The sequence below is a fragment of the Oryzias melastigma genome, linkage group LG17 (genome assembly GCF_002922805.2).
Source record: "Oryzias melastigma strain HK-1 linkage group LG17, ASM292280v2, whole genome shotgun sequence".
NCBI classification, from domain to species: Eukaryota; Metazoa; Chordata; class Actinopteri; order Beloniformes; family Adrianichthyidae; genus Oryzias; species Oryzias melastigma.
This window is the reverse complement of record NC_050528.1, coordinates 17,310,397-17,332,544: the sequence shown is the minus strand read 5'-3', so window position 1 is coordinate 17,332,544 and position 22,148 is coordinate 17,310,397. Positions and strand designations below refer to the sequence as shown.

At 42.3% G+C, this 22,148-nt stretch overlaps 3 protein-coding genes across 3 annotated transcripts; 2 read left to right on the top strand and 1 right to left on the bottom strand.

Moving 5' to 3' along the window:
* The first annotated feature begins 2,736 nt into the window (after positions 1-2,736).
* On the top strand, positions 2,737-5,009 carry LOC112144436 (transcription factor HES-1). The gene is made up of 4 exons (XM_024268963.2): positions 2,737-2,991; positions 3,072-3,167; positions 3,243-3,330; positions 4,454-5,009. The coding sequence occupies exons 1-4, from the start codon at positions 2,920-2,922 to the stop codon at positions 4,873-4,875; spliced, it is 678 nt and encodes a 225-aa protein (XP_024124731.1). The 5' UTR covers positions 2,737-2,919; the 3' UTR covers positions 4,876-5,009.
* An 8,171-nt stretch (positions 5,010-13,180) lies between these two features.
* zgc:153913 (carboxypeptidase N subunit 2) lies at positions 13,181-16,004 on the bottom strand. Its single transcript, XM_024268959.2, has 2 exons — positions 15,863-16,004; positions 13,181-14,974 (listed from the first exon to the last, which is right to left on the bottom strand). The coding sequence occupies exon 2, from the start codon at positions 14,966-14,968 to the stop codon at positions 13,406-13,408; it is 1,563 nt and encodes a 520-aa protein (XP_024124727.1). The 5' UTR covers positions 14,969-14,974; positions 15,863-16,004; the 3' UTR covers positions 13,181-13,405.
* A 1,551-nt stretch (positions 16,005-17,555) lies between these two features.
* On the top strand, positions 17,556-21,391 carry cldn1 (claudin 1). The gene is made up of 4 exons (XM_024268579.2): positions 17,556-17,948; positions 20,648-20,812; positions 20,911-20,995; positions 21,118-21,391. The coding sequence occupies exons 1-4, from the start codon at positions 17,726-17,728 to the stop codon at positions 21,248-21,250; spliced, it is 606 nt and encodes a 201-aa protein (XP_024124347.1). The 5' UTR covers positions 17,556-17,725; the 3' UTR covers positions 21,251-21,391.
* The last annotated feature ends 757 nt before the right edge of the window (positions 21,392-22,148 follow it).

The following is a 22,148-nucleotide window of genomic DNA, read 5'->3' as shown; positions in this document are numbered from 1 at the left end:
CGCTTTTCTCCTTCAAAATCGACTGGAATTATCGTGTTACTTATTGAAAAGTTACCATATCTTAAAGATTTTTTGTTTAAGCGTCACCGGCGATGCCACAGCTGTTAAAGGGTTAAATCAAATGAGGTTAACATCTGAAACAAGGAACTATTTTCACTGAAGATAAAGTTTTGGTCTCATTGGCTCAAATATAAAAAAGTAAATTTTTTGGTGCTGAACGCTCACAACTTTGTTCAACTTTATTACACTGTAATATAAAGTATCGACTAATCGACTATTAAATAATTAAGTCAATTATTTTAATATTTAATTAGTCGACTAATCATGGCAGCCCTGCTCTTCATGGAAATTCTAGAAGCGGCATAATAATAATCAGTAAAAGAACAAACACCTGGAATCCAAACTCTTGTACACACAAAGCAGCAGAGAAAGACTTATAAACATATACACACATGGCAAATGATAAGTTAAAATAGGATAAATCAGAATAAAATATCAGTTAATGTAACTGGAGCGTGAAGATCACCTGACATGGAGCATCAATGTGGTTTCCTTTTGCCTGGCAGCTATTTTACTATTGATGCTTCTGTTTTTTAGTTCACATTCTTCACTTTACTTTTTTTTTTTTTTTTCTACATTTTACTATTTTCAATGCACATACCAAATCTTTGTACAGAACAAAACCTGCGTTTTTATTTTTATTATTGTCTAACTCAGAGGTCTGCAACCTGCAGCTCCAGATCCACATGTTCTCTTTTATCTCTCCATGGTGACTCCTTGAGAAACATAAAATAAGTCATGAAGACTGCTGATCCAGACATGTCGACCGTCAGAGTCAGCAGCTCCTGATAATGACTGACTAACCAAAACTACCTAAAGAAAACAAATAAACAAACCCACAAACTAAGACTACCAAACCCCAAACTAAAATAACAAAACCCAGCAGAGTAAGACTGCTGAGGACAAAGAGGGAAAAAGAACAAAAGAAATAATAATAATATATCAATATATTTCTTAATTACTTAAGTATAACTTAATTTACATGTATTTAATTTAGATTAGTTACATTTAAAAATTGATGTCTGAGGTTCACATAGATGATAAACTATGTAGGTTTTTACATCCTGTTGATCTGAAGACGTCTTGTTTGATCAACTCTACCTCCAGAATGAACAGATTTTATATGCAAAGCTAAACTTTGGTAAAAAGTTTGATCTTTAATGAGTTAAAAACACATATTATCTTATGCTGCATATTTTTACGTTCTTAAGCTGAAAGCTAAAAAGTTGGCATGTGTATAAATATTTTCCTGAAACAATAATTACCAAATATGTAATAACTATTACCTTCAACCCTTCAACTTAACACCACCAAGGCCAAGAGACCCCAAATGTTTTAAAGGTGGGCAGAGGTGTGGACCCCAATTGGGTTTGTCCTCAGTTTCTGTGGTGGACGCTCCTGTGTTTGCCCAATATTGGCTATGCTGCAGGGAATGACAGCCTAGGAGGCAACCTTGCTAGTTCTTCTGGCCCCTGCGTGGTCCTCGCTTGCCCTGTAGAGCGCAACACTCATTTGCTCTGGTGGGCATTTAACTAAGTTGCTCTATAGGGGGCGGCAAGCTCCACTGCCGGGCAACTGGCTGACATTGTGAGCTAGCCCACTGAGTGTCCACCTTAGCCAATGTGGGCAAACACAGGTGGAGCCACCACAGAAACTGCAGACAAACCCAATTGAGCCCACATTTTTAGCCCACTTTGAAACCATATGCGGCCTACTTGGTCTTGCTCGCTGGGTAAAGCATCAACCAAAAACTTTATTTTATTTTTTATTTTTTTTATTTTTATTTTTTTACCAAGGAGCCACAATAGAGAGGTAAAAGAGCCTCCAGTTTAGTTTCTATTCAATGATGAAAGTCTTTTCCTCACTAAGCTTTTCCAAATTGAGAAAATGTTCATAAAAACTGACAGAAAAGTACATTTTCTTTTTATCTGATGACAGATTTAGAAATATTTATTCTAACCAGCAAATAAAGAAAAGGTTATAGTCTCAATGTTTACACAGTTCTGACATCATTCAAGAAGTTTGTCACCATTTTAAAATGCAAGATTAGATGAGGAATTATGGATTTAACACAGATGTGTTTAAAATGGACCTTCTCTTACCAGTCTCCTCGTGTTCTTCATTTGTTTGTTTTAATATATTTTTTCACTCATTGGATTTCTGCAATGTGTGTATAAATTTAATATTTCACTGTATTATCAATCCTGATCACAGAGAACTGTTCAGATGAAAACCAATGCAGAAAGGTTTTTAAAAGATTAAACTTGTCTGTTAAAAAAGTCAAAGAAGCTTCAGAAAGGGTCATTTTTATTTCCATTGTAGTAAATGTTCTGGTGAAGAACTGAAATATATTTCTGTTTCTGTTTGATTTTCAGAGTTTTAAATGAAGACATTTGGAAAATTATTCAGCAGAAACTTCAGCTGATGATAAATCTCTTAATTTAAAGCAGATTATAATCCCGGAGGTGTTGTAAAATAAACAAAAGCTTACAAATAAAAAAAAATCAATCAATAAAAAATGAATTAGAAGCGACATTTTTCCACAATAATTTGTTTTACGCGATGTGGATAATTCAGTCAAATGATCAACATTTGAAAAGGAAACTCGGATCTATTCAAAGTAGACTGTTCCTACAATATGTAAAAGTTGGTGGTTCTGACCCGGTTCTGTAAATCCGTGAGCCAGCCAATGGGAGCGTGTGTCACACGTGTTCCGCGCGCTTATTGGATAGACCCTGGAGAGCTCGCGCACGACCGAGCCCCTCGCGTGCGGGCCATGAGCCCCCCATAAAGTCTCCAGGACGCATTGTGCGTGAGTTTGGCGTGAGCGCGGTCAGACGGCCGGATCAGAGCCTGAGGATGCCCACCGGCCCCCTGGAGAGAGCGGCCGCCGCGCCGGAGAGCGCGCGCGCCTCGTCTGAGAGCAGGAAGGTGAGCAGCTGAGGGGTACGGACGCAGTGGTCCTCAGAGGAACCTTCCGCTCTTCATCTGTCTTCTCTCTCTTCCTGCAGTCCTCCAAACCCATCATGGAGAAGCGCAGACGCGCGCGCATCAACGAGAGCCTGACGCAGCTGAAGGGCCTCATCCTGGACGCGCTGAAGAAAGACGTAAGCAGCTGCGCGCGCGCACCGTGCAGGCGCAGCCGGGCCAGCTGAAACTGAACTTCTCTCTTCTGTTTCAAGAGCTGCAGACACTCCAAACTGGAGAAGGCGGACATCCTGGAGATGACCGTCAAGCACCTGAGGAGCCTGCAGCGTCTGCACATGACCGGTGAGCGGGACGCGTCTGCGCAGAAGCACCTGTCCCGTCTGCGCATCACTCTGAAAACTCCTGTTTCCTCCTGAAGCCTTAAACCTTCTCACTCCAGATCATTTTTCTGAACTTACTTCGTTCATTCTTTGCTCCAAACTTTATTGATGTCAGCTGTCATGGGTCACTGTCTACTGGAGCCTCTGAAACATTTTCACTTTGGTGGTTTGTCCTTCATAATCAGTTTTGAACAAGAGAGAAATAAAGACAGTTTTGTCTTTTTTCTACTGCAGGGGTGTCAACCTCAATCACACAAAGGGCTGAAAATCCAAAACTCACCTTAGGCCGCGGGTCACACGGGATAAATGATTATTGAACACTCTAAAACTAAATTTTAACCTTTGAAACCATAACTTTTTAACATAATTATGAACTAGATATATAGCATTACCTGTGATAATGTTAGTGTGAATGCTGTAAGCTGAATTTGGCCGCTGAAGTTGCTAGTGCTGATACCTGAAGATGCTGAAATTGATAGCTAACAATGCTAAAGCTGATAGATGAAAATGCTGAAGGTGATAGCTGACTAAAATACTAGCTAAAATTAGCCTAAAAAATTAACTTATGTCAGTCAAAACAGTTAGAATATAGCTGAAAAAATAGCTAAATTTCAAAGTAGCATTAAAAGGCTTTAAAAAAAATACTTAGCCAAACATGCTAGCATGTAGCTGAAATATTAGCTAAACTCCAAAATAGCCTAAAAATCGTGGTAAATGACAATGTAGTCCAAAAATCTAGCAGAATGACAATTTAAAAAAATTTAAAACCGTATCTTTTTGATATAATTATAAATAATAAAAAGCAGGAATATTATTCCAGAATAAATCAACTTAAATCTTAAATAATTTTCAATATTTTACTCTCCATAAAAATATATTTTTTCAGAAATATACAAGTTAGAAATGAGCTCAAGATAACATCGGACCATTAATAACAATGTAATAAAATGGTCTGGAGGGCCGGATCCGGCCCCCGGGCCTTGACTTTGACACAAGTGTTCTCCTGACATTATTTGAACAGAACTTTTGGATATTTTTGTGTAGAACAAAACCCGTTCTCACTCTGGATGCTTGTCGTCCTGCAGCTGCGGTGCACTCAGACCCATCCGTCTTGAGCAAGTACAGAGCCGGATTCAGCGAGTGTGTCGGAGAGGTAACCCGCTTCCTGTCGTCGTGTGAAGGGGTGGACTCAGAGACGAGGACCCGCCTCCTCAGCCACCTGGCCTCCTGCGTGAGCCAGATCAACGCTGTGAACGTGTGTGGACCGCATCTGGGTGTACCAGGACAGAGCGGTGGCCAGGTTCCTGTGCCCAAAAGCTGCTCCCAGATTCCTGCACCCACAGAGACTATGAAGCTGTTCGCCGGCTTCCAGGTGGTGCCCTCTCCTGATGGACAGTTTGCGCTCCTCGTTCCCAGTGCAGGTCTCACCCCACTGAGCGTGCACAGCAGCAGAGCGACAGCCGCTGCTCCCGCCCTCACCTCAGACTGTGTGTGGAGGCCGTGGTAGAGCCACACTCTCAAATATGTGAATAGTCTTATTTAGACACTTCTTTGTTGTTTTTGTTAGAGGTGTGTTTTCTTTTTTCTTTTTGATGCAGTGCAGTTCATGAAAGTCAGCAGTGAAATAAAGCGTTTTGATGTCAGTTCTCTCAGGTCTCACTTTGTCTTGTTGCTGTGCGTGAGGCGGAGTTTGACTTTATGGATTCAGGCTCGCTGAATCAATAAAGTTTTTCTCTTACAGTAATCTTCCTCCCTCACTAACTTTAGCTTTGTAAGTCGTAGTGTGGAGTGTTGTGCGAGCACAGGATGGGGGGGTGTGAGCACTGACAGAGATATGAGACTCCAGGCCTCCAGCATGTCCTCCAACACCCCCTGCTCTGGAATATTCTAATTGGCTGGACACACCTGCACCAGGTAATCAGTGATGAGTAGGTCTTGGTCATCTGGAAATCATTAGAGGTGTAAAGAAAAAATCGATTTGCCGATATATCATGATATTTCGTTTGTCAATACTTGTATTGATTTAAAATGTTGATATGACGATATTTATTTAATTATTTATGAGTGTCCTTCACCGTCTTGCTTTTGGTTTCCACCTTAAAGGGTAACCAAACCCTAAATCAACTTTGTTGACCTCTCTAAATGGAGCTTTAAAAATGCTGCCTGTTGGTCATTGTCAAAATTTTGACAAATTAAAATAAAATTGTTTAATTCTTGAAAATATAGTGAAAAACCATTTGTGTGCTGTCCCCTACAGGTTGAAATGAGGTATTACAGTTGAATTTTGTGATTGGCCAAACCATTTAAGTCCAACATCATGATCTGCAGCTTCAGTAATGAGAACATTCCTGCCTCCAAGCTCCACCCCTCTGACTGGATTTTCAAGTTTCGGCTGTGGGAGGAGTCAAACCTCCAACTTCTGTGTTTGGTTACCCTTTAATCTCCAACCACTAGTTGGCACCAGAGTGCACTGAGCCTTTTGAAAAGCACTACACTGCCACCAAAACATCAACACCTGTCAAATGTTCAGTCAGACTCGCGGTTTTGGTTGTTATGAGACATTTACTACTTAGTTTTGACTTGGAAAAGGTACTAAACCGAAACTCTGGTTGCGGCCAGTATCATATAAAAACATGGATCGGAGCTTCGTAGCGGCTCAGATAAGAACGAGTGAAACAGTGGAGCTACGCAGTTCCCTTAAAAAACAAATATTTTGTAATTTACCAACAGAAAAGCAGCATGAATTTATGGATAACAGCAACTTGTTTATGAGATACAGTCACTTGTGATCATGAAATAAAATTAACTTCACTAATTTATTACAAATAATATTAAATAAATATAATATTCAAAAAATGGTAAATAATTAAAATTAACCAATAATTATAATAAAAATGGTAAATAAACATATTTTCAAGTCATATTCTTGAAAAAAAGTGAAAAATTGTTCTGGTTCAGTCTTGGGAAATATCTCGATACATATCGTATTGTGAGACCTGTATCAGGATACGTATCGTATCGCCAGACTCTCTCCAACACACACCCCTAGAATCCCTGCAGACACAGCGGCCCTCGAGGCCTGGGGTTGCCTATGTCTGCTTCAGATTGGGACCTGGACCTGAGTCATGATCAACAATTCATGTGGACCTCTGACGGGTTCTGTGTTTTCCTGCCTGACCCAGTTGATCAGAGCTGGTTCGGGTGGGTTCAGCGTATGGGCGGGTCTTCCCTCACATGATGGTGTCAGTCCATTCTCTAATCCACACTTTCAAACCCATCAGACTGAATGTTCTGTGTCTGAGCATTCGGGTCTCCTTGTATACATACACATATATATATATATACATATATATATGTGTATGTATATGTATATATATGTGTGTGGGGGGGGGGAATCGCAGTGGTACAGTCTTGCTTAACGTGGGAAGAGTCTGACACCAGAGCATGCGCGTGGGTAAATAGCAGTTTCTGGAAGCATTTGGGGGATTTTGGCGACAGAAACTCTGAGCGGAGACTTTGTGAAGTGAAAAACAAACTTGGAGAAAGATTTAGGAACCTCTGATCCGTCCATGCGGTTGCAGGAGAAAAGACACGTTAGCTGCAGCGACACGGAATTCCTGAGAACTGCAGGTAGACCACGTCCTTCCGCGACACTAACTAGTTCCTTCTAAAACACTAGTCTCCTTTTTTTTTAGAAAAAAAAATCAAATAATCTTTCTAATTTTTAAGGTTTCTATCAGTTTGTCAATTCTAAAGTAAAGTAAAACCAGGAGAGAGAAGCATTTAGCTTCACACAACTGTCTCGAAATGTATTTTTAAGGAAAATAACACAAATGAAGCGTTTAAGAGCCACTTAAAGTATCATGTTTGATTATATATTATGATTTTAAATTGTTAAATCAGAAGACTAAAAAAGTCAGAAAAGCTTGTAGATGTGACGTAAGACCTACGACGACAAGCCACGAGCTCCTCGTCTGAGCTGGCACCTGGCTCGAACTGTACAGCTGGATAGCTATGATACTGCTCGCCATTTTTGTTGCACCGCTAATGTTAGTTTGATGTTGTGAGGGGCTGTAGGCTAGCAGGAGAGAGTGTAAACACAGAGATGATGGGAAATGAGTGCTGGCTTACACCTGCCAATAGCCCCGCCCACATCAACTCAGAGGTGAATTTCTGATTAACTCCTGCCACTCTGCAGAAATTATGTCCTAGTAAACAATGTGTTTTTTTATTGTCATTTGTTGTTTCTTCTTCCACTCTGTTCAGCGTACATTATTGCCACACTTCTGCTTGCAAACTTGTCTGCAGGAGTAAACGGAAGGATATATAGCAAAGTATCAATACTCTGCTATATATCCTTTGTTGACGATGACAGCAGTCATACATTTTCTGAAAATCTTCACAAAGTTTCTGGTATTTTGGTCCATTCCTCCATACAGATCTCCTCTAGAGCAGGGATGCTTTGAGGCTGTTGCTGGGCAACATGGACTTGTAAACGTGCACAATGACGCATTTCTGTGTGTTTAAATAGACTTTTCATTGAAAGTATTCACTACAACATGTGCTGCTGAGGGGCAGTGTGAAATCCAGTGATACTGATTCGACCACAGAAATGTGAACGGCGGCTCATTTGACTGCAGTCAATGTGAAGATACCATCTTCTCTTCTCCAGAACCTGAACTAGACACTAGGAACAGATGAGGGTTTAGTGCATGTGCAGCAGAGCTGTTGATGGAAAGAAGATCATTCATTCAAACAGAGTCTGTCCAAGACGGTTTGATTGACAGATTTAAAAGGAGAAATACTCGGAAATGCAAAAATGAAACTATTTCTTATTACATTTGTTGTCTTTCATTAGAAAAATGCCACACAGACATGTTAAAAACTCAAAAAACAGGATTTTCATCGGAGGGGGACATTTTAGTTGCTTAGGACGATTTTACACCCCAACCTCTTAGTATAACCAAACTTTGTTTGCACCCCCAACAGGAGCTGGCTAGATCTGGCGCTGGTCTCGACTGAGGAGCTTCCATGAGGATTCAAGCTCTTTGATCCTGCATTTCTAAACTTTAAGAAACTCTGTGCCGTCCTGAAAACTGTTGAAACTCAACTCCTGATTGGGTTTCATCTCCTTCAGCTGAAAGCAGTCTTATCAGAAGAGCCTGGTATCCCAAAAACAAAGACGGGCCCATCACCGGCTCAATGATTCTTCTCTTTTGACCCTCTCCATCTTCATAAAGAGCTTTCCTCTTGTTTACCCAGGGAAAGGTTTAATGGCTGTTTGGGGGGGTGGGGGGTGCTGTCACTTTCAGCGTGCTGAAGGAGTCTCATTGTCAGCCGGTCCCTGAGGTCCTGGTCTTAAAAGCTCATTCAGACTCTTCATGCAGGAGGGGAGCCAGCAGAGGAAGGCCTCAGTGGGAGAAACGTCTATACATCTGAGCTCCCATAATGCACCTGGTTCCTCATGGCAGAGGAGGGGGCCTCCTGTGTCTGTCAGGTTTCCTTTCCTGAGGGCAGCATCTTCCTCTGGTGAAGAGGAGTCAAACTTTCCAGTGTTTATCTTCAGAGGGATCCTCCACACCACTGACTGAACCTCCTCTGTGAAGGTTGTATGTATTAAGAAAACGAGACACAGAAACCTGAAAGAGAACAAGACTGAGCAGGATATTCATCATCAGATCGACTTACACCACATGTGTTAAAGTCAAGGCCCAGGGGCGGATCCAGACCTCGACTTTGACACGTGCCTTATGGCATTACGCCTTAATCCAGAAGAAGAAGGAAAAAAACTGTGTTTAGACCACAGATGCCTTATTTAAAAAATATTTCCTTAAAAGAGTTTGCAAAATTCATGCCTGTGAGTTTATAAAGATGTTAATTTAGTCATTAACGTATGTTTAGGTCGACCGAGTGTTAGCATTAGCCGTCCTATAGGAAATTACATTAAACTTTAGCATCAAGCTAGCGGATTTTAGCTATGCATGCTAAATTGATTTATATATTTATGAATCAATTTTTGATCTATTAAGTTTAAATCAATTCTAATCAATTAATCAATTTTATCAACCCAGCCCTAGTTTGAGAGTTTACTTCTTTTTTGCAGAAAACATTATCGAGAGATAATTTTACCAAATTTTCCTTGGATATGCCTGACATCTCATTCTGCTTTTGACCTTTTTTGCTTCAACCACCAAGCTGAGCAGACTGCACGTCTCCCTTGAGGTTTTACTGGACTCCTTGGCTGAATATCAGAACTGTGTAAGAGATGCCAAAGAACAGTATTTTTCGGACTTCATCACCACCAACAATCACCGTCCAAGAGTGGTGCTTCATGCCATAAATACACTTATAAATCCATAGTCGGGCTGCACGGTGGCGCAGTGGTTAGCGCTCTTGCCTCACAGCGAGAAGGCCCCGGTTCGAATCCCGGCTGGGACCTTTCTGTGTGGAGTTTGCATGTTCTCCCCGTGCATGCGTGGGTTTTCACCGGGGACTCCGGCTTCCTCCCACCGTCCAAAAACATGCTTCATAGGTTCATTGGTGACTCTGAATTGCCCCTAGGTGTGAATGTGAGAGTGGATGTGTGTGTGATTGAGGCCCTGAGACAGACTGGCGACCTGTCCAGGGTGTACCCTGCCGTCGCCCATCAGCAGCCGGGTTAGGCTCCAGCACCCCCGCGACCCTGAAAGGGACGAAGCGGTCAGGAAAATGAATAGATGAATGAAATCCATAGTCCTCAAAAGTTTGAATAAAGGGAACATTCCTGGGAAGCGTTTGCCGACCACAGCACATCCATCTTGAGTCACCTGGTTTTGTTTAGAAATTTTGTTCACGCTGAGGAGCTGGCTCAAGTATGACGTCGTAAAATGGGCGGGACCGACAAGGAGTGAAAGGCGGAGGCTCAAAAATTGAATCGTTTTACTTCCGGGTATTAAAATGGGCAACAAAAATGATTCACATTTCATATATAATTTGTTTTTTAGTGTTCCCAATGTAATATATGATCATAAATATGGATATGGTTTACTCTGAAAGGCTGAAGAAAATCAAGGTAGGGCCCCATTAAATGTTATTTAAAAACACACCTTTTAATGCTCAGTAGTTGGTGGCATTTTATTTTATTTTATTTGTTTTGTTGTATTCTTATTTATCTTTTATGTGTTTTACTGCAGACTGCTTTTGTATTTGTATGCTGTCTTATACGTTTTGTTCTTATATTGTCTATTTTTTTTAAACTTTCTTTCTTTTATTGTGAATAGTGCTGCCACAAACAATTATTTTAAAAGTCGACTAATTACCGATTATTTTTTCCAATAAGTCAAATAATTGGGTCATGGGCAAACTGGATGTAAAGCACACATCTTAACCATTATTAGCTTTAAACTAACTAAAAACTAGATATTTAGCATTACCTATGATAATGCTCGTGTGAATGCTTTAAGCTAAATTTGGCCACTGAAAACACTGAAGCTGATAGCTAGCTAAAATATTAGTTAAATGCCCAATTAGCCTAAAAACTTGAAAAAAGCCAGCGTTAACCAAAATAGCTAGCATGTAGCTGAAATATTATCTAAACTCTAAAATAGCCTAAAAACCGTTGGTAATGCCAAAATAGTCCAAAAAGTTAGCATACTGCCAACTTTCCCCTTTACTACATTCTGACTCCATGTATTATAAAGTAACGACTAATCGACTATTAAATTAGCCGTCAACTATTTTAATAGTCGATTAGTCGAATAATTGTGGCAGCCCTAATTGCGAAGCATTGGTATGCCAAAAGGGAAAGTGCTATATAAATAAAGTTCATGTAAATAACCACATGTGACTCCTCCCCATAACTGTTGGATGGACCTTCCCCCATCATTAGGCTAAAATGTGCTGAGTCGGGCTGAAGTTGGTCCCATAAATGTTTTTGGTGGAATACGGAGTGATTATTTCTGATGACAGATGTCATGGTATGCTACATATGTACTTTTGTCTTTTTTGGCTTTGCTATGAGACTCAGCGGTTCATTCGTACGAGACCTTTGCTCTTGAAAATTGGAGTGTGGGAGGTATTTCCCTTGTTTGGCAGTAACAAACCACTTTGTGTTGTGCTGACTCCTCCAGCGAGGACAATGATGGAGTGCGGGGATTCAGTTTAAAGCCCACCATCTGGAAAGCTGCACACAAAACAAGGACGGTCTTTTGGGAGCCCAGAGGGCCAGAGTTCTTGATTCAGCCTCAATAATTGTAAGGTGATAATAAGGAGCTTATAGTCTTTTTATTCTCCAACAGGATCGGACCAAACAAAGTGCTGAGAGCTCGTATGCGTAAAGATTACCATTATGAGGACATCTCCACATCCACTTAACACCCGCATCAGGTCAGCTGTCCTTAATTTGGTCAGCAACACCAATTTAGCTCTAAAGCTGGAGGGTGGGGGGGGGTGACCCTCTTTGGAAGCAAAGTTCACAGTTTGAATGTTCTCAACAGCCTATTTGTGTTCTTGAGATGTTTAGATCATTGTTTAGTGGAGTATGTGTGTTAGCCGCTATAGCTAGGAGAGAAACGTTAACCGACACCTGTCCACGCAGCACCGAGGGAGGGGCTGCTGTGTGTGTACCGAGAGATAAACACAAACAGCTCCTGGATTCATCTGATAAATGTGATCAAAACTGTGTTGGGTTGGTAAAAGAAACACTAGTTCTGTATTTTGATCAAGAAGCTCCTCTTGAGTTCTGGTCGCAGGCCGGATCCTCAGCCGACCTCTGACCTTTGTCCCGAGGACCCGACCTGCCCCCACCTCCTCCCTCCACACTGCTAAACTCTGTGGGAACCCCCATAATGCTTTGTGTTGGTTTGGACATTGTCTCAATAGATAATACCTCTTCTCCTGACCCCTCCCCGACTGCAGCGCCCCACCCCATGGCTGGACTGTGCTGTCCGGCAGTAAAAGACTGTTTGAGGGGGCGGCTGTCTGCTGTCAGTGAATAAGTCGTAAGCTCCGCCCCCACAGGATTAAACCATTTCTGGAAACACAAGCCAGAGATTTCCAGAAGTTTCAGATGAAGTTTTTGTAAAATACGCTGATGTTTCTCAGAGCTTGTGTAGCTCTCTGGATTACTGACAACTCTACCAATCTACAGGTGAGGGGTTTGACAGTCATGTGACCCCCACATCCCACCACAAACCATCGGGATGAAAGGACCCGCATGTATACGACTGCTGCTGTACGACTTGATGTTCAGAACAGTTAAACTGATTCCACAGACAAGAAGTTTTGAACTTCAGGTTTCACTTTCTGTATTTCTTTTTGCATCTGACCACTGTGGCATGAGGGGGCGGAGTTATGATGTTGTAAACCACACACCTCCCGAGTGAGACAGAATACTTTAGAGGATGTCATTTTTTGTAGATTTTTGTAGAACTCCTCACAATAAATAAATCTGATCTATGTGTCTTCTTGGCCCGGCTGCGTCGGCGCGCATTCGTTGGGGGTTCTAAGGGTGGCAAAAGAGGGGCGGGGCATGCAAATTTATCGCATGAATCTTGTTCTGTGTTTATGTTCTTTGATTAGCTGTAATTTTTTAATTGTTAACACGATCAACGTAATTCCAGTAGATTCTGAAGGTGAAAAGCACCTTCAGAATCTACTGGAATTACGTTGATCATGTTAACAATTAAAAAATTAGAGTATGTCAAAGATTTTGCATTTAAGCGCCTCAGGTGTTAAAGGGTTAAGGAAGGGTGTTTTCTCCGTGGTTATGCGTAAAATTAAAAGTTTGAAGGTTTTCTTTTCTTTCCTGAAAAAAGCATTTTAAAAGAATGAAAGGATCTTTTATTGACATTTTTCATGGAAAACAAGGAAATATCTGCTCAAAACATACAACCGTCAGTTGTAGAATCTCCCCTGTGAGTCACCGATCTGACTAACTCACAGGAACGCGGTGAACTTTGAATCCAGAAGAGCTTTCACGTTCTGTTCTCTGAAGGACCCTCAGTGTCCTGCTAGAGAACAGACTCTGAAGAAGACAAACTGGTCCAACATGCCAATCATCACCCTGTGGCTGTTGTCTCATTGCTGCATTGTGAAACTGCAGGCTGGTTTTTCAAAATAAACTCCGTCAAGCTGCCCGTCTCATCCTGGAACTGCACCTTCACCGTCTTTGAAGAGCACCTGTCCACTTTACATCTAATGGTCATTGCTTCGTTAGATTCCTGCAGGCTGCACCTGCTGATGTCTGTCTCACCTGCAGACAGGTGACACATCAGGTCCTGCCTGTCCACAGAGACAACAGGCCGCTTCCGCAGGAACGGTGGGGTTTCACACTGGATCCTGTTCAGCATCTCCACCGTCCGACTGCTGTTCAGCAGCTGCTCTTGCAGGTACCACATGTGGCAGTCACACTTCCAGGGGTTTCCATGCAGCCTCACTGTGTGCTGGGGGAAAAAGTGATCAAAGAAACCCACAGGAAGAGTCTCCAGCTGGTTTTCCGACAGGTCAAGTCTCTGGATGAACTGCTGGTCTCTGAACAGAGAGGCCTCCAGCCTGCTTAGGTTGTTCTTATTAAAGCTGAGGGTTCTGATGCTGAACAGATCATTGAAGATGGTTGCTGGCACCGCTGTTATCTGGTTTCCAGAGAGGTCCAGGGTCTCTAGTGCAGTGTTGTTTCTAAGGAGGTTGTCCGGAAGGCTGGTCAGCTGGTTATGGGACAAGGTGAGGTCTGAGATTGAGGAGAGGCGGCTCAGAGGAGATACTTCTGTCAGCATGTTGTCCTGCAGATTCAGCTCTGTCAAACTGGACAGCTCAGCTCCGAAAACTCCATCAGAGAAGGCTGACAGGAGATTCCTCCGCAGGTTCAGCACATTCAGTCTTGTTAGCACTTGGAAGGTCCCGTCTTTCAGTTCTGTGATCTTGTTCCCCTCCAAGTGCAGCTCGGTGAGCTGGGAAAAGTTGTGGAACACGTCAGCAGTCAGACTGCTCAAAAAGTTGCTGTTAAGTTTCAGAATCTGCAGGTTCAGCAGACCAGCAAACGTGTCTTTAGTCACTTTGGATAGATTATTATGAGACACGTCAAGAACCTGCAGATTTTTCAGGTTCAGGAATAGAAATGGAGACAGAGATGATATGATGTTACTCTTCATCTGCAAAGTTTCCAGCTGCTTCAAAGAATCAAACATACCAGGAGGAACTGTGGTAAACCTGTTGAAGTTCAACTGAAGATGCAGCAACTTCTCCTGCTTTGAAAAAGTTCCTGGAAGTAAATACTCCAGCAAGGGGTTCCCACTGATCTCCAGCTCCTGGAGCTCTGTTAAAGTCTCAAAAGCTCTGCAGTGGACACTAAGCAGCTCATTATTCAGAAAAACAAGCTTGGTGAGGTGGGGACTGTCCTGGAAAGTGTTGGTGAACAGGTAGCTGACCGCTGACGTCATCACAATGACCTCCTTGGCCTGTGCAGAAACATTTCTGGGTAGAGTTGTCATCCTGGAATCAGCACACAGCACTTGAGCCGGAGTGAAGCACTGACATCGGCCTGGACACGACGCCTGATGCTCGCCTCTGGTTTCCTGATAAATGAGGAGCGTCAGGAGCAGAGCCAGGACCCATCCTTGAGCCATTCAGAACTGTGAAACAGATGGACCAACGTTAGACCACAATGGAAGCACATTTAAAACATCCATCCGTGGTTCAGCGGTAGGGCGGTAGACTCCTGAGCATAAGATTGGGCGTTTGATTCCCGCCTTACCCGCCCAAGTGTTGAAGCGTCCTTGGGCAAGACACTGAATTCCAAATTGCCTGTGGTGGAAGGTTTTTCGGGTGTGGGTATGAATGTGTGAATGGGTCTGTGACTATAAAGCGCCTTGAGCCTTCAAGGAAGGTAGAAAAGCGCTATACATTTATCTTCTTCTGCTCGCCCGGATCGGGTCGTGGGGACAGCAGTCTCCCCGGTCACTTCCTCCAGCTCCTCTAGGGGACCCCGAGGTGTTCCCAGAACAGCCGAGAGACATAGTCTCTCCAGCGTGTCCTGGATCTTCCCCGGGGCCTCCGCCCAGTGGGACATGTCCGGAACATCTCTGCAGAGAGGCGTCCTGGAGGGATCTGGACCAGATGGCCGAGACAGCTCAACTGAGTCTTATATATGCGGAGGCGAAGCGGCTCTATGTCTCATGACAGCCCCTTGTAGTCAGGATCTCGTTCTTTCGGTCACGACCCAGAGCTCATGACCATAGGTGAGTACTGGAACGAAGATCGACCGGTAAATTGAGAGCTTTGCTTTCTGGCTGAGCTCTCTTTTCACCACAACAGACCAGTGCACCAACCGCATAACGGCAGACGGCGCTCCAGTCCGCCTGGGGATCTCACGCTCCGATCTTCCCTCATTTGTGAACAAGATCCCAAGATATTTAAACTCCACCCCTTGAGGCAGGAGCACTCCTACCTTTCTCCGGTCCAGAAGCATGGCCTCAGAAACATACAAAACATGCAGAAGTTAAAACACGAGGTAAACTCACAATGAAATTTCCTCTGAAGTCAGTAACAGTGATCCTGCAGCTCTAAAGAGAAGCTCTGCCAGGATGTTCAGCTCATGCAGAAAGCAAACAAACCCTGGTTGAGAAAGAGCCAAACCTTTGGACGGGTGTCTGTGATAAGTTCAAGCGTCAATCAGTTTGCTTGTTTACTTGTCTTACTGCTGTGAGCACAGTCGTGCTTCATTCCTCTTCTCTGCTTGTGAACAGAGATCCATCAAAAGTCCATCCAAAATAGACAGATTATGTTTGATTTACACACGTTTGTTTATTTTTTTATTTTTATCTAACAATTAAGACAAATGTAAGTCAGACTGAATGTTGTACAGCTTTATTTGTTGCAGTAGATAAAGATATCCAGCAGGTGTCCCTGTTTTCTCTCTATCCAGTTGGATGTTCATGACAGACCAGCAGATGAAGATCACAGTGTGATACAGCGCTCAGCTCCTTCAGTACTGGAGTGTTTTGTCAAAGTTTGTGTAGTTAGATAAACTCAACAGGACGGGAGCCACTATCACTCTCTCTGGTGAAGAAATAGGACCGCAGTTTGTTACACTGATGACTTCATTCTTCTGTTCTGTCCACAGAGTCGCCGTCAAACTAACACTCAAATAGATAACTCAAAAACGAATTTCATCATAAAAATGACATGAACAAAAAATGAAAACCCGTGCCTCGCTGGCTGCATTCACCAAAAAAAACATATCTTCATAACTGTAGAATGTCTTTTCTTCTCTGTCTTTTTGTCATAACTTTCCATCTTCTCTGCATGATCTCTTCATATGGAACTAGAAGAGTGGCGTTTTCTCTGCGCAACAGTCTAACAAAAGTTCTGCCCCTCAGAAATCTCCCCTATGACAGTTTTGTAAATTAAAAAAAGTTCCCTTTACTGTTTTAATTATGAAGTTTTCAATCCCTTAAAAGACATTTCTCATGTTGATCTGAAGGCTCTGTTTCCAAAATCTCCTCTGAGGGGGCGTGGCTGAGTAGCCCCGCCCTTGATCCCCTCCTGTCTGATTATATCTCTGTGTCTCACTAGCATAAATCTTCACCGCTGCTACATAAAAACGTCCATCAATATCAGTAATGTCCAGCCGTATGGTTCTGATCCGGATGTCAGCTGGACGAGGAAGTGAAGATCTTCATGGACAGAACTTCCTCCAAAATCCTGATTCTTTCTCCTTCCAGTTCACCAAAGACTCTTTTAGCTAATTCTCCAATGTTTATTGACTGTGATCAATACATTCAATCATTGGTTTCTCAGAGTTCTTGATAAAATAATCAAAGCTAACATCAAAATGCTCTTTCATTGATTTACAATCCTTTCCAACTGCGGTCAAATGAGCCGCCGTTCACATTTCCGTGGTCACATCAAGAACAGCGGCTCATTTGACCGCAGTCAATGTGAAGATACCATCTTCTCTTCTCCGCACTGTCACACTGGTGATACTGAAGCTAGCCCTAAACAAAATCTGATTTCACTAAAAACTCCTGTTTTTGTTATTCGTCTGGATGTTAATACGTCCACTGAGGAACAGGCCGTTTTTCTTTTTTTACAGATGTTGTACTCTTGCTACCTCAGTCTGAGATGCGGCTTCACAAAGACCTCCTCACTAAAGGAACACCTCCTTTAGTGCTACCTTCATTCCTCCTGGGAGGTCGTAGAAAAGGAGGCTGGGTTTGTTTTTCTCTTTCTTTTTTGAATGTTCAGGTGTGCCCCTAGACCCTCCCAGTCCCCCAGGTGCTTCCTTAAAGATGCAGGTAAACGCCTCAACCTGAGACCTGATCAAGGACAGAACCCTTGGTGGAGATCCCAGAACAGCTGGTTGTTCTAATTCGGGTAAAACCATGGCAAATTCAGGACTTCAACTGCTCGGCTTTACTTTGGCCTTGCTCGGCTTTATTGGCACAATTGCGTGCACCATCATGGTGGAGTGGAAGGCTTCATCATACGCAGGAGACAACATCATCACGGCGCAGGCCATGTATGAGGGGCTGTGGCAGAGCTGCGTGTCACAGAGCACAGGACAGATTCAATGCAAAGTCTTTGACTCCATCCTGCAGCTGCCAGGTATGCTTTTATCAGCACCTTTACAGTCTAGGCTTTAAGTTATGTCTATTCTAGAGTTCATCCGGACAATCAGAGGATAGCACAGGAGTTAGATCTGTGGGGAAGCAGACAGAAGATACATGATGTAGAACTTGAAGCTTAGAGTAACACTTGTCTGTAACTTGGGCCCTAAACGACCAAAGCCACTGCAGCAAAGCTGCTCATTTCTCCTCGAGAGACCCCCCCAACATGTAGAGACATGCCGTCCAAATTCCGGCACCTGCACCAACTTCAATGGAAACTTGTGTTTTTTTTTCACCTATGCTTTTTGTCTCCTATTCTTTATCTGATGATCAAAGACTTGAAGCTGAAAACATCAAGTCACTTATACTGAGATTCACAAGCTTGTATTTTTTCTTCAGTAATTTTTCCATTTAAAGCATCAAAAATCTGTTGTTCAGAAGACACCTTTTCACAGGACTCAATCTCCAAACATTTAAAGTGATCATATTTAGGTTCAAATTTCCATTAAAATCAAGCTTCAACTCTGTAAATGAGGTGTCCCCAAAGTTTTTCTTCTTAAGGCCACATAGCAGTTTTTAAGAAATACACACATAGCCAAATTTGAAATATCTTCATAGAAAATATACAAAAGCATTTGAAAAACTAGATATATAGAATTACCTGCAATAAATCATTAATGACTGCTGACAACTAGCTAAAATACTAGCTAAACTCCAAATTAGCCTAAAAAACAGAAAAAAGAAATCTGTTAGCTAGCATGAAGTGGTGCCACAAACGACTATTTGATAGTCGACCAATCACTGATTATTTTTTCTGATTAGTAGACTAATTGTCTCATGTTCAAACTGGATGTGAAGCACAAATCTTAACCTTCATTAGCTTAAAACTAACTAAAAACTACATATATAGCACAATCAGCAATATGTGAATGTGTGAATGCTTCAAGCTGAAATTGATCGCTGAAGATGCTGAAATTGATAGCTAAAAATGCCTGAAGCTGAAAGTCAGCTGGAACATAAGCTAAACTTCAAAATAGCCTAAACACTAAAAAAGCATAAATTAGCCAAAATAGCTGGTATGCAACTGAAATATTGGTGAAACTCCAAATTAGCCTTAAAATATAAATAAATCCTCAATTAGCCAAAATAGCTAGCATGCAGCCAAAATATTAGCTAACTCCAAAATAGCCTATCCACCCATCCATCTTCTTTGTCCCTTTCGGGGCCGGGGGGTACTGGACCAGGGTTCTTTCTAGCCTTCATCTTCGTTGCCTTTCGGCTTTTCCCTTCAGGAGTTGCCACATTAAATCAGCTTCCTCCATCTAAGCCTATCGCAAAATAGCCTAAAAAACTGAAAAAACCCTAAATTGGCCAAAACAGTTAGCATGCAGCTGAAATAATAGCTAAACTAGAATGTGGCCTAAGTCGATTTCTCCTTCAGAATCTACTGGAATGACGTTGATCGTATTAACAATGGGAAAGTTACAGTATGTTAAAGATTTTGTGTTTATGCGTCACTAATGACGCTTCAGGTGTTAAAGGGTCAAGGAATGCTTGAAATCTTAGTGGCGTCACACCTGAGCTTCAGGGCCGTATGGGGTTCCATTTGTGCAAAAAATGTTTTTTTGCATCTGCTGTCTATATCTTTGGTCCATTTTCTATGTCTACTAAACAAGTTTATTGAACATTGCTCATGTTTATGTACTACTAAGCAATATTTTCTGCATGTTCTGTGAAACTACAGGAGCTAGCAATCCAACAACTGTTGCTAGGGACTTTTCTGAGGACGCTGTGAAACAACAGGAGCTAAGGACTTGTCTGCCAACACTGTAAAACGACAGTAGCTAACAACGCTAGCAACTGTTGCTAAGGACTTGTCTGACGACAATGTTAAACAACAGGAGCTAGCAACCCATAGGAACTGTTGCTAAGGACTTGTCTGACAACACTGAATGACAGGAACTAACAAAGCTAGCACCTGTTGCTAAGGACTTGTTTAACAACACTAAATGACAGGAGCAAACGACGCTAGCAACAGTTGCTAAGGACTTGTTTAACAACACTGTAAAACGACAGTAGCTAACAACGCTAGCAACTGTTGCTAAGGACTTGTCTAGCGAAAATGAATGACAGGAGCTAAAGAAGCTAGCAACTGTTGCTAAGGACTTGTCTGACAACACTGAATGACAGGAGCTAACAAAGAGTTGTTAGCAGGTGCTAACAAGGTCAGCACCTGTTGCTAAGGACTTGTCTGACAACAATGTTAAACGACAGGAGCTAACAACCCTAGCAACTGTTGCTGAGGACTTGTCTGACAACACTGAATGACAGGAGCTAATGACGCTAGCAATTGTTGCTAAGGACTTTTCCAACAACACTGTAAAACGACAGTAGCAACCAACGCTAGCAACTGTTGCTAAGGACTTGTCTGACAACCAGATCCAACGACAAAAGCAAAGGCAAAGCTAACATCAAAGAAATTGCTCATTAAAAATGTAGCTCTCTATCAACTTGGGGGCCGCAAATGGCCTAGTTTGAGATCCCTAGTTTTAAACCATGTTCCTTTCCTGAATTGCAGAGGCACTCTCACTCTCACAGCTACATTTCTGTCTGCTTCTTCCTCTCTGTTTGACTGAAGCAGTGGTGTGTGAGAGCAGCGGCATCATTAAAAGTCCTGGTTTGTGCGTTTGTCTGCAGCGATGGTTCAGGCCACAAGAGGTTTGATGGTGACCTCCATCCTGCTGTGTTTCTTCGCCATGATGGTGGCTATCTTTGGGATGGAGTGCACGAATTGCATAGAGAACGGGTCTGCAGCGAAGGAAAAAGTGGCTCTGGTTGGAGGAGTGATTTTCATCATTGCAGGTTAGACTGTCTGACGCAGGAGCTTGATTTAATTTGTAGAGAGGCATGTGTGAATCTGTGGAGCGAAGCACTAAAAGGGACTCTTCTTGTTCCCCCAGGCCTGCTTGCTCTTGTAGGAACATCCTGGTATGGTAGCAGAATCACCCAGGAGTTTTACAACCCCTTCACTCCCACCAACTCCAGGTAAGGAGGTCTTCCTGCCCCCCTTCAAACTCAAAGCCAGACCTTGTTCTACATATGTGTGACAGTAGCTCTATTTACCAACTGTGTACACTTGTGAACATGAATGATCATGTCTTCTGCAGGTATGAATTTGGGAAAGCCTTGTACATTGGATGGGCAGCCGCCATGCTGATCCTTATGGGAGGGGGCTTCTTGAGTTGCAGTTGCCCCAAAAAGGACACAGGGCGGCCAGCAGGACGCAAGAGCCATGTTTAAGCAAATGCCGACTGTTGCAGCTTCTTACTGCTCATCTCTTTAATAGTTTCACGATGCTTTCTGCAGAATTAATCACAGCCTTTTTACATCCAAATGATTATTACTGGAGTCTGCTTGTGAGGAAAAAAAACTTAAAAAAAATGAAAACAACTTTTTAAATGTCTTAGGTTAAATAGGGACCATGTGGCATATTTTAATAAACATGGCAAACAGACAACATATCCAGAAAAATATTAACAACAGCCTACAGGAATATATGATTTAGCAAAAAAATGTTTAAAATTTAAATGGGCCATACTATGAAAAAACTACTTTTTGAGCTATAGGTATATTATATTGTTCATTCCTCACTATAAAGAACCCCAAAGTGGTATTTTGAACTGCTCACACATTTCTGACTTATCCTCCAAAAACCTGCACTCTCAATAGCAGCCCCTCCCATACCCATGAAAATGAGCAGGTTATCACTTGCTGATGTCACAGATTGAGAACCGCCCCTTTCAGGAAGTGTCTGATCTGACAGCTCCGCCCCCACGCTAACATCAACACCCAATTTCTGCATGGATCTAGTGATGATCAGCAAAAAACTTTCATTTTAGATGCAGAATACTGAATATCTTCCAGTTGTGTCTTCAAACAGTTGTTTGTTACTTTAGACGTGAGGCTCCTTTAAGACACCCCCACCCCCCGGTCAGACACAGTTGTGCATACGCCGAGTGTATTTGTGTTGTGAACCAGTGTAGTGATGGCCAGACCTACTAAAGGCTGATTTTTTGCATGTGCATCCATCTTTGAAAAAAATGCACACATTTAACTGTAAAACTCACAAGAACATTTTTAGTACAAGTAGTGATGAAAATAATTCTGGAGAAGGTTTGGTGAACATGTGATGTTGCAA

Coding starts and splice junctions, on each gene's coding strand:
- LOC112144436 (XM_024268963.2), top strand. CDS start 2,920: ATGCCCACCGGCCCCCTGGAGAGAGCGGCCGCCGCGCCGGAGAGCGCG. Junction 2,992..3,071: donor CCTCGTCTGAGAGCAGGAAG/GTGAGCAGCTGA, acceptor CTCTTCCTGCAG/TCCTCCAAACCCATCATGGA. Junction 3,168..3,242: donor TGGACGCGCTGAAGAAAGAC/GTAAGCAGCTGC, acceptor TTCTGTTTCAAG/AGCTGCAGACACTCCAAACT.
- zgc:153913 (XM_024268959.2), bottom strand. CDS start 14,968: ATGGCTCAAGGATGGGTCCTGGCTCTGCTCCTGACGCTCCTCATTTAT.
- cldn1 (XM_024268579.2), top strand. CDS start 17,726: ATGGCAAATTCAGGACTTCAACTGCTCGGCTTTACTTTGGCCTTGCTC. Junction 17,949..20,647: donor CTCCATCCTGCAGCTGCCAG/GTATGCTTTTAT, acceptor GTTTGTCTGCAG/CGATGGTTCAGGCCACAAGA. Junction 20,813..20,910: donor AGTGATTTTCATCATTGCAG/GTTAGACTGTCT, acceptor TTGTTCCCCCAG/GCCTGCTTGCTCTTGTAGGA.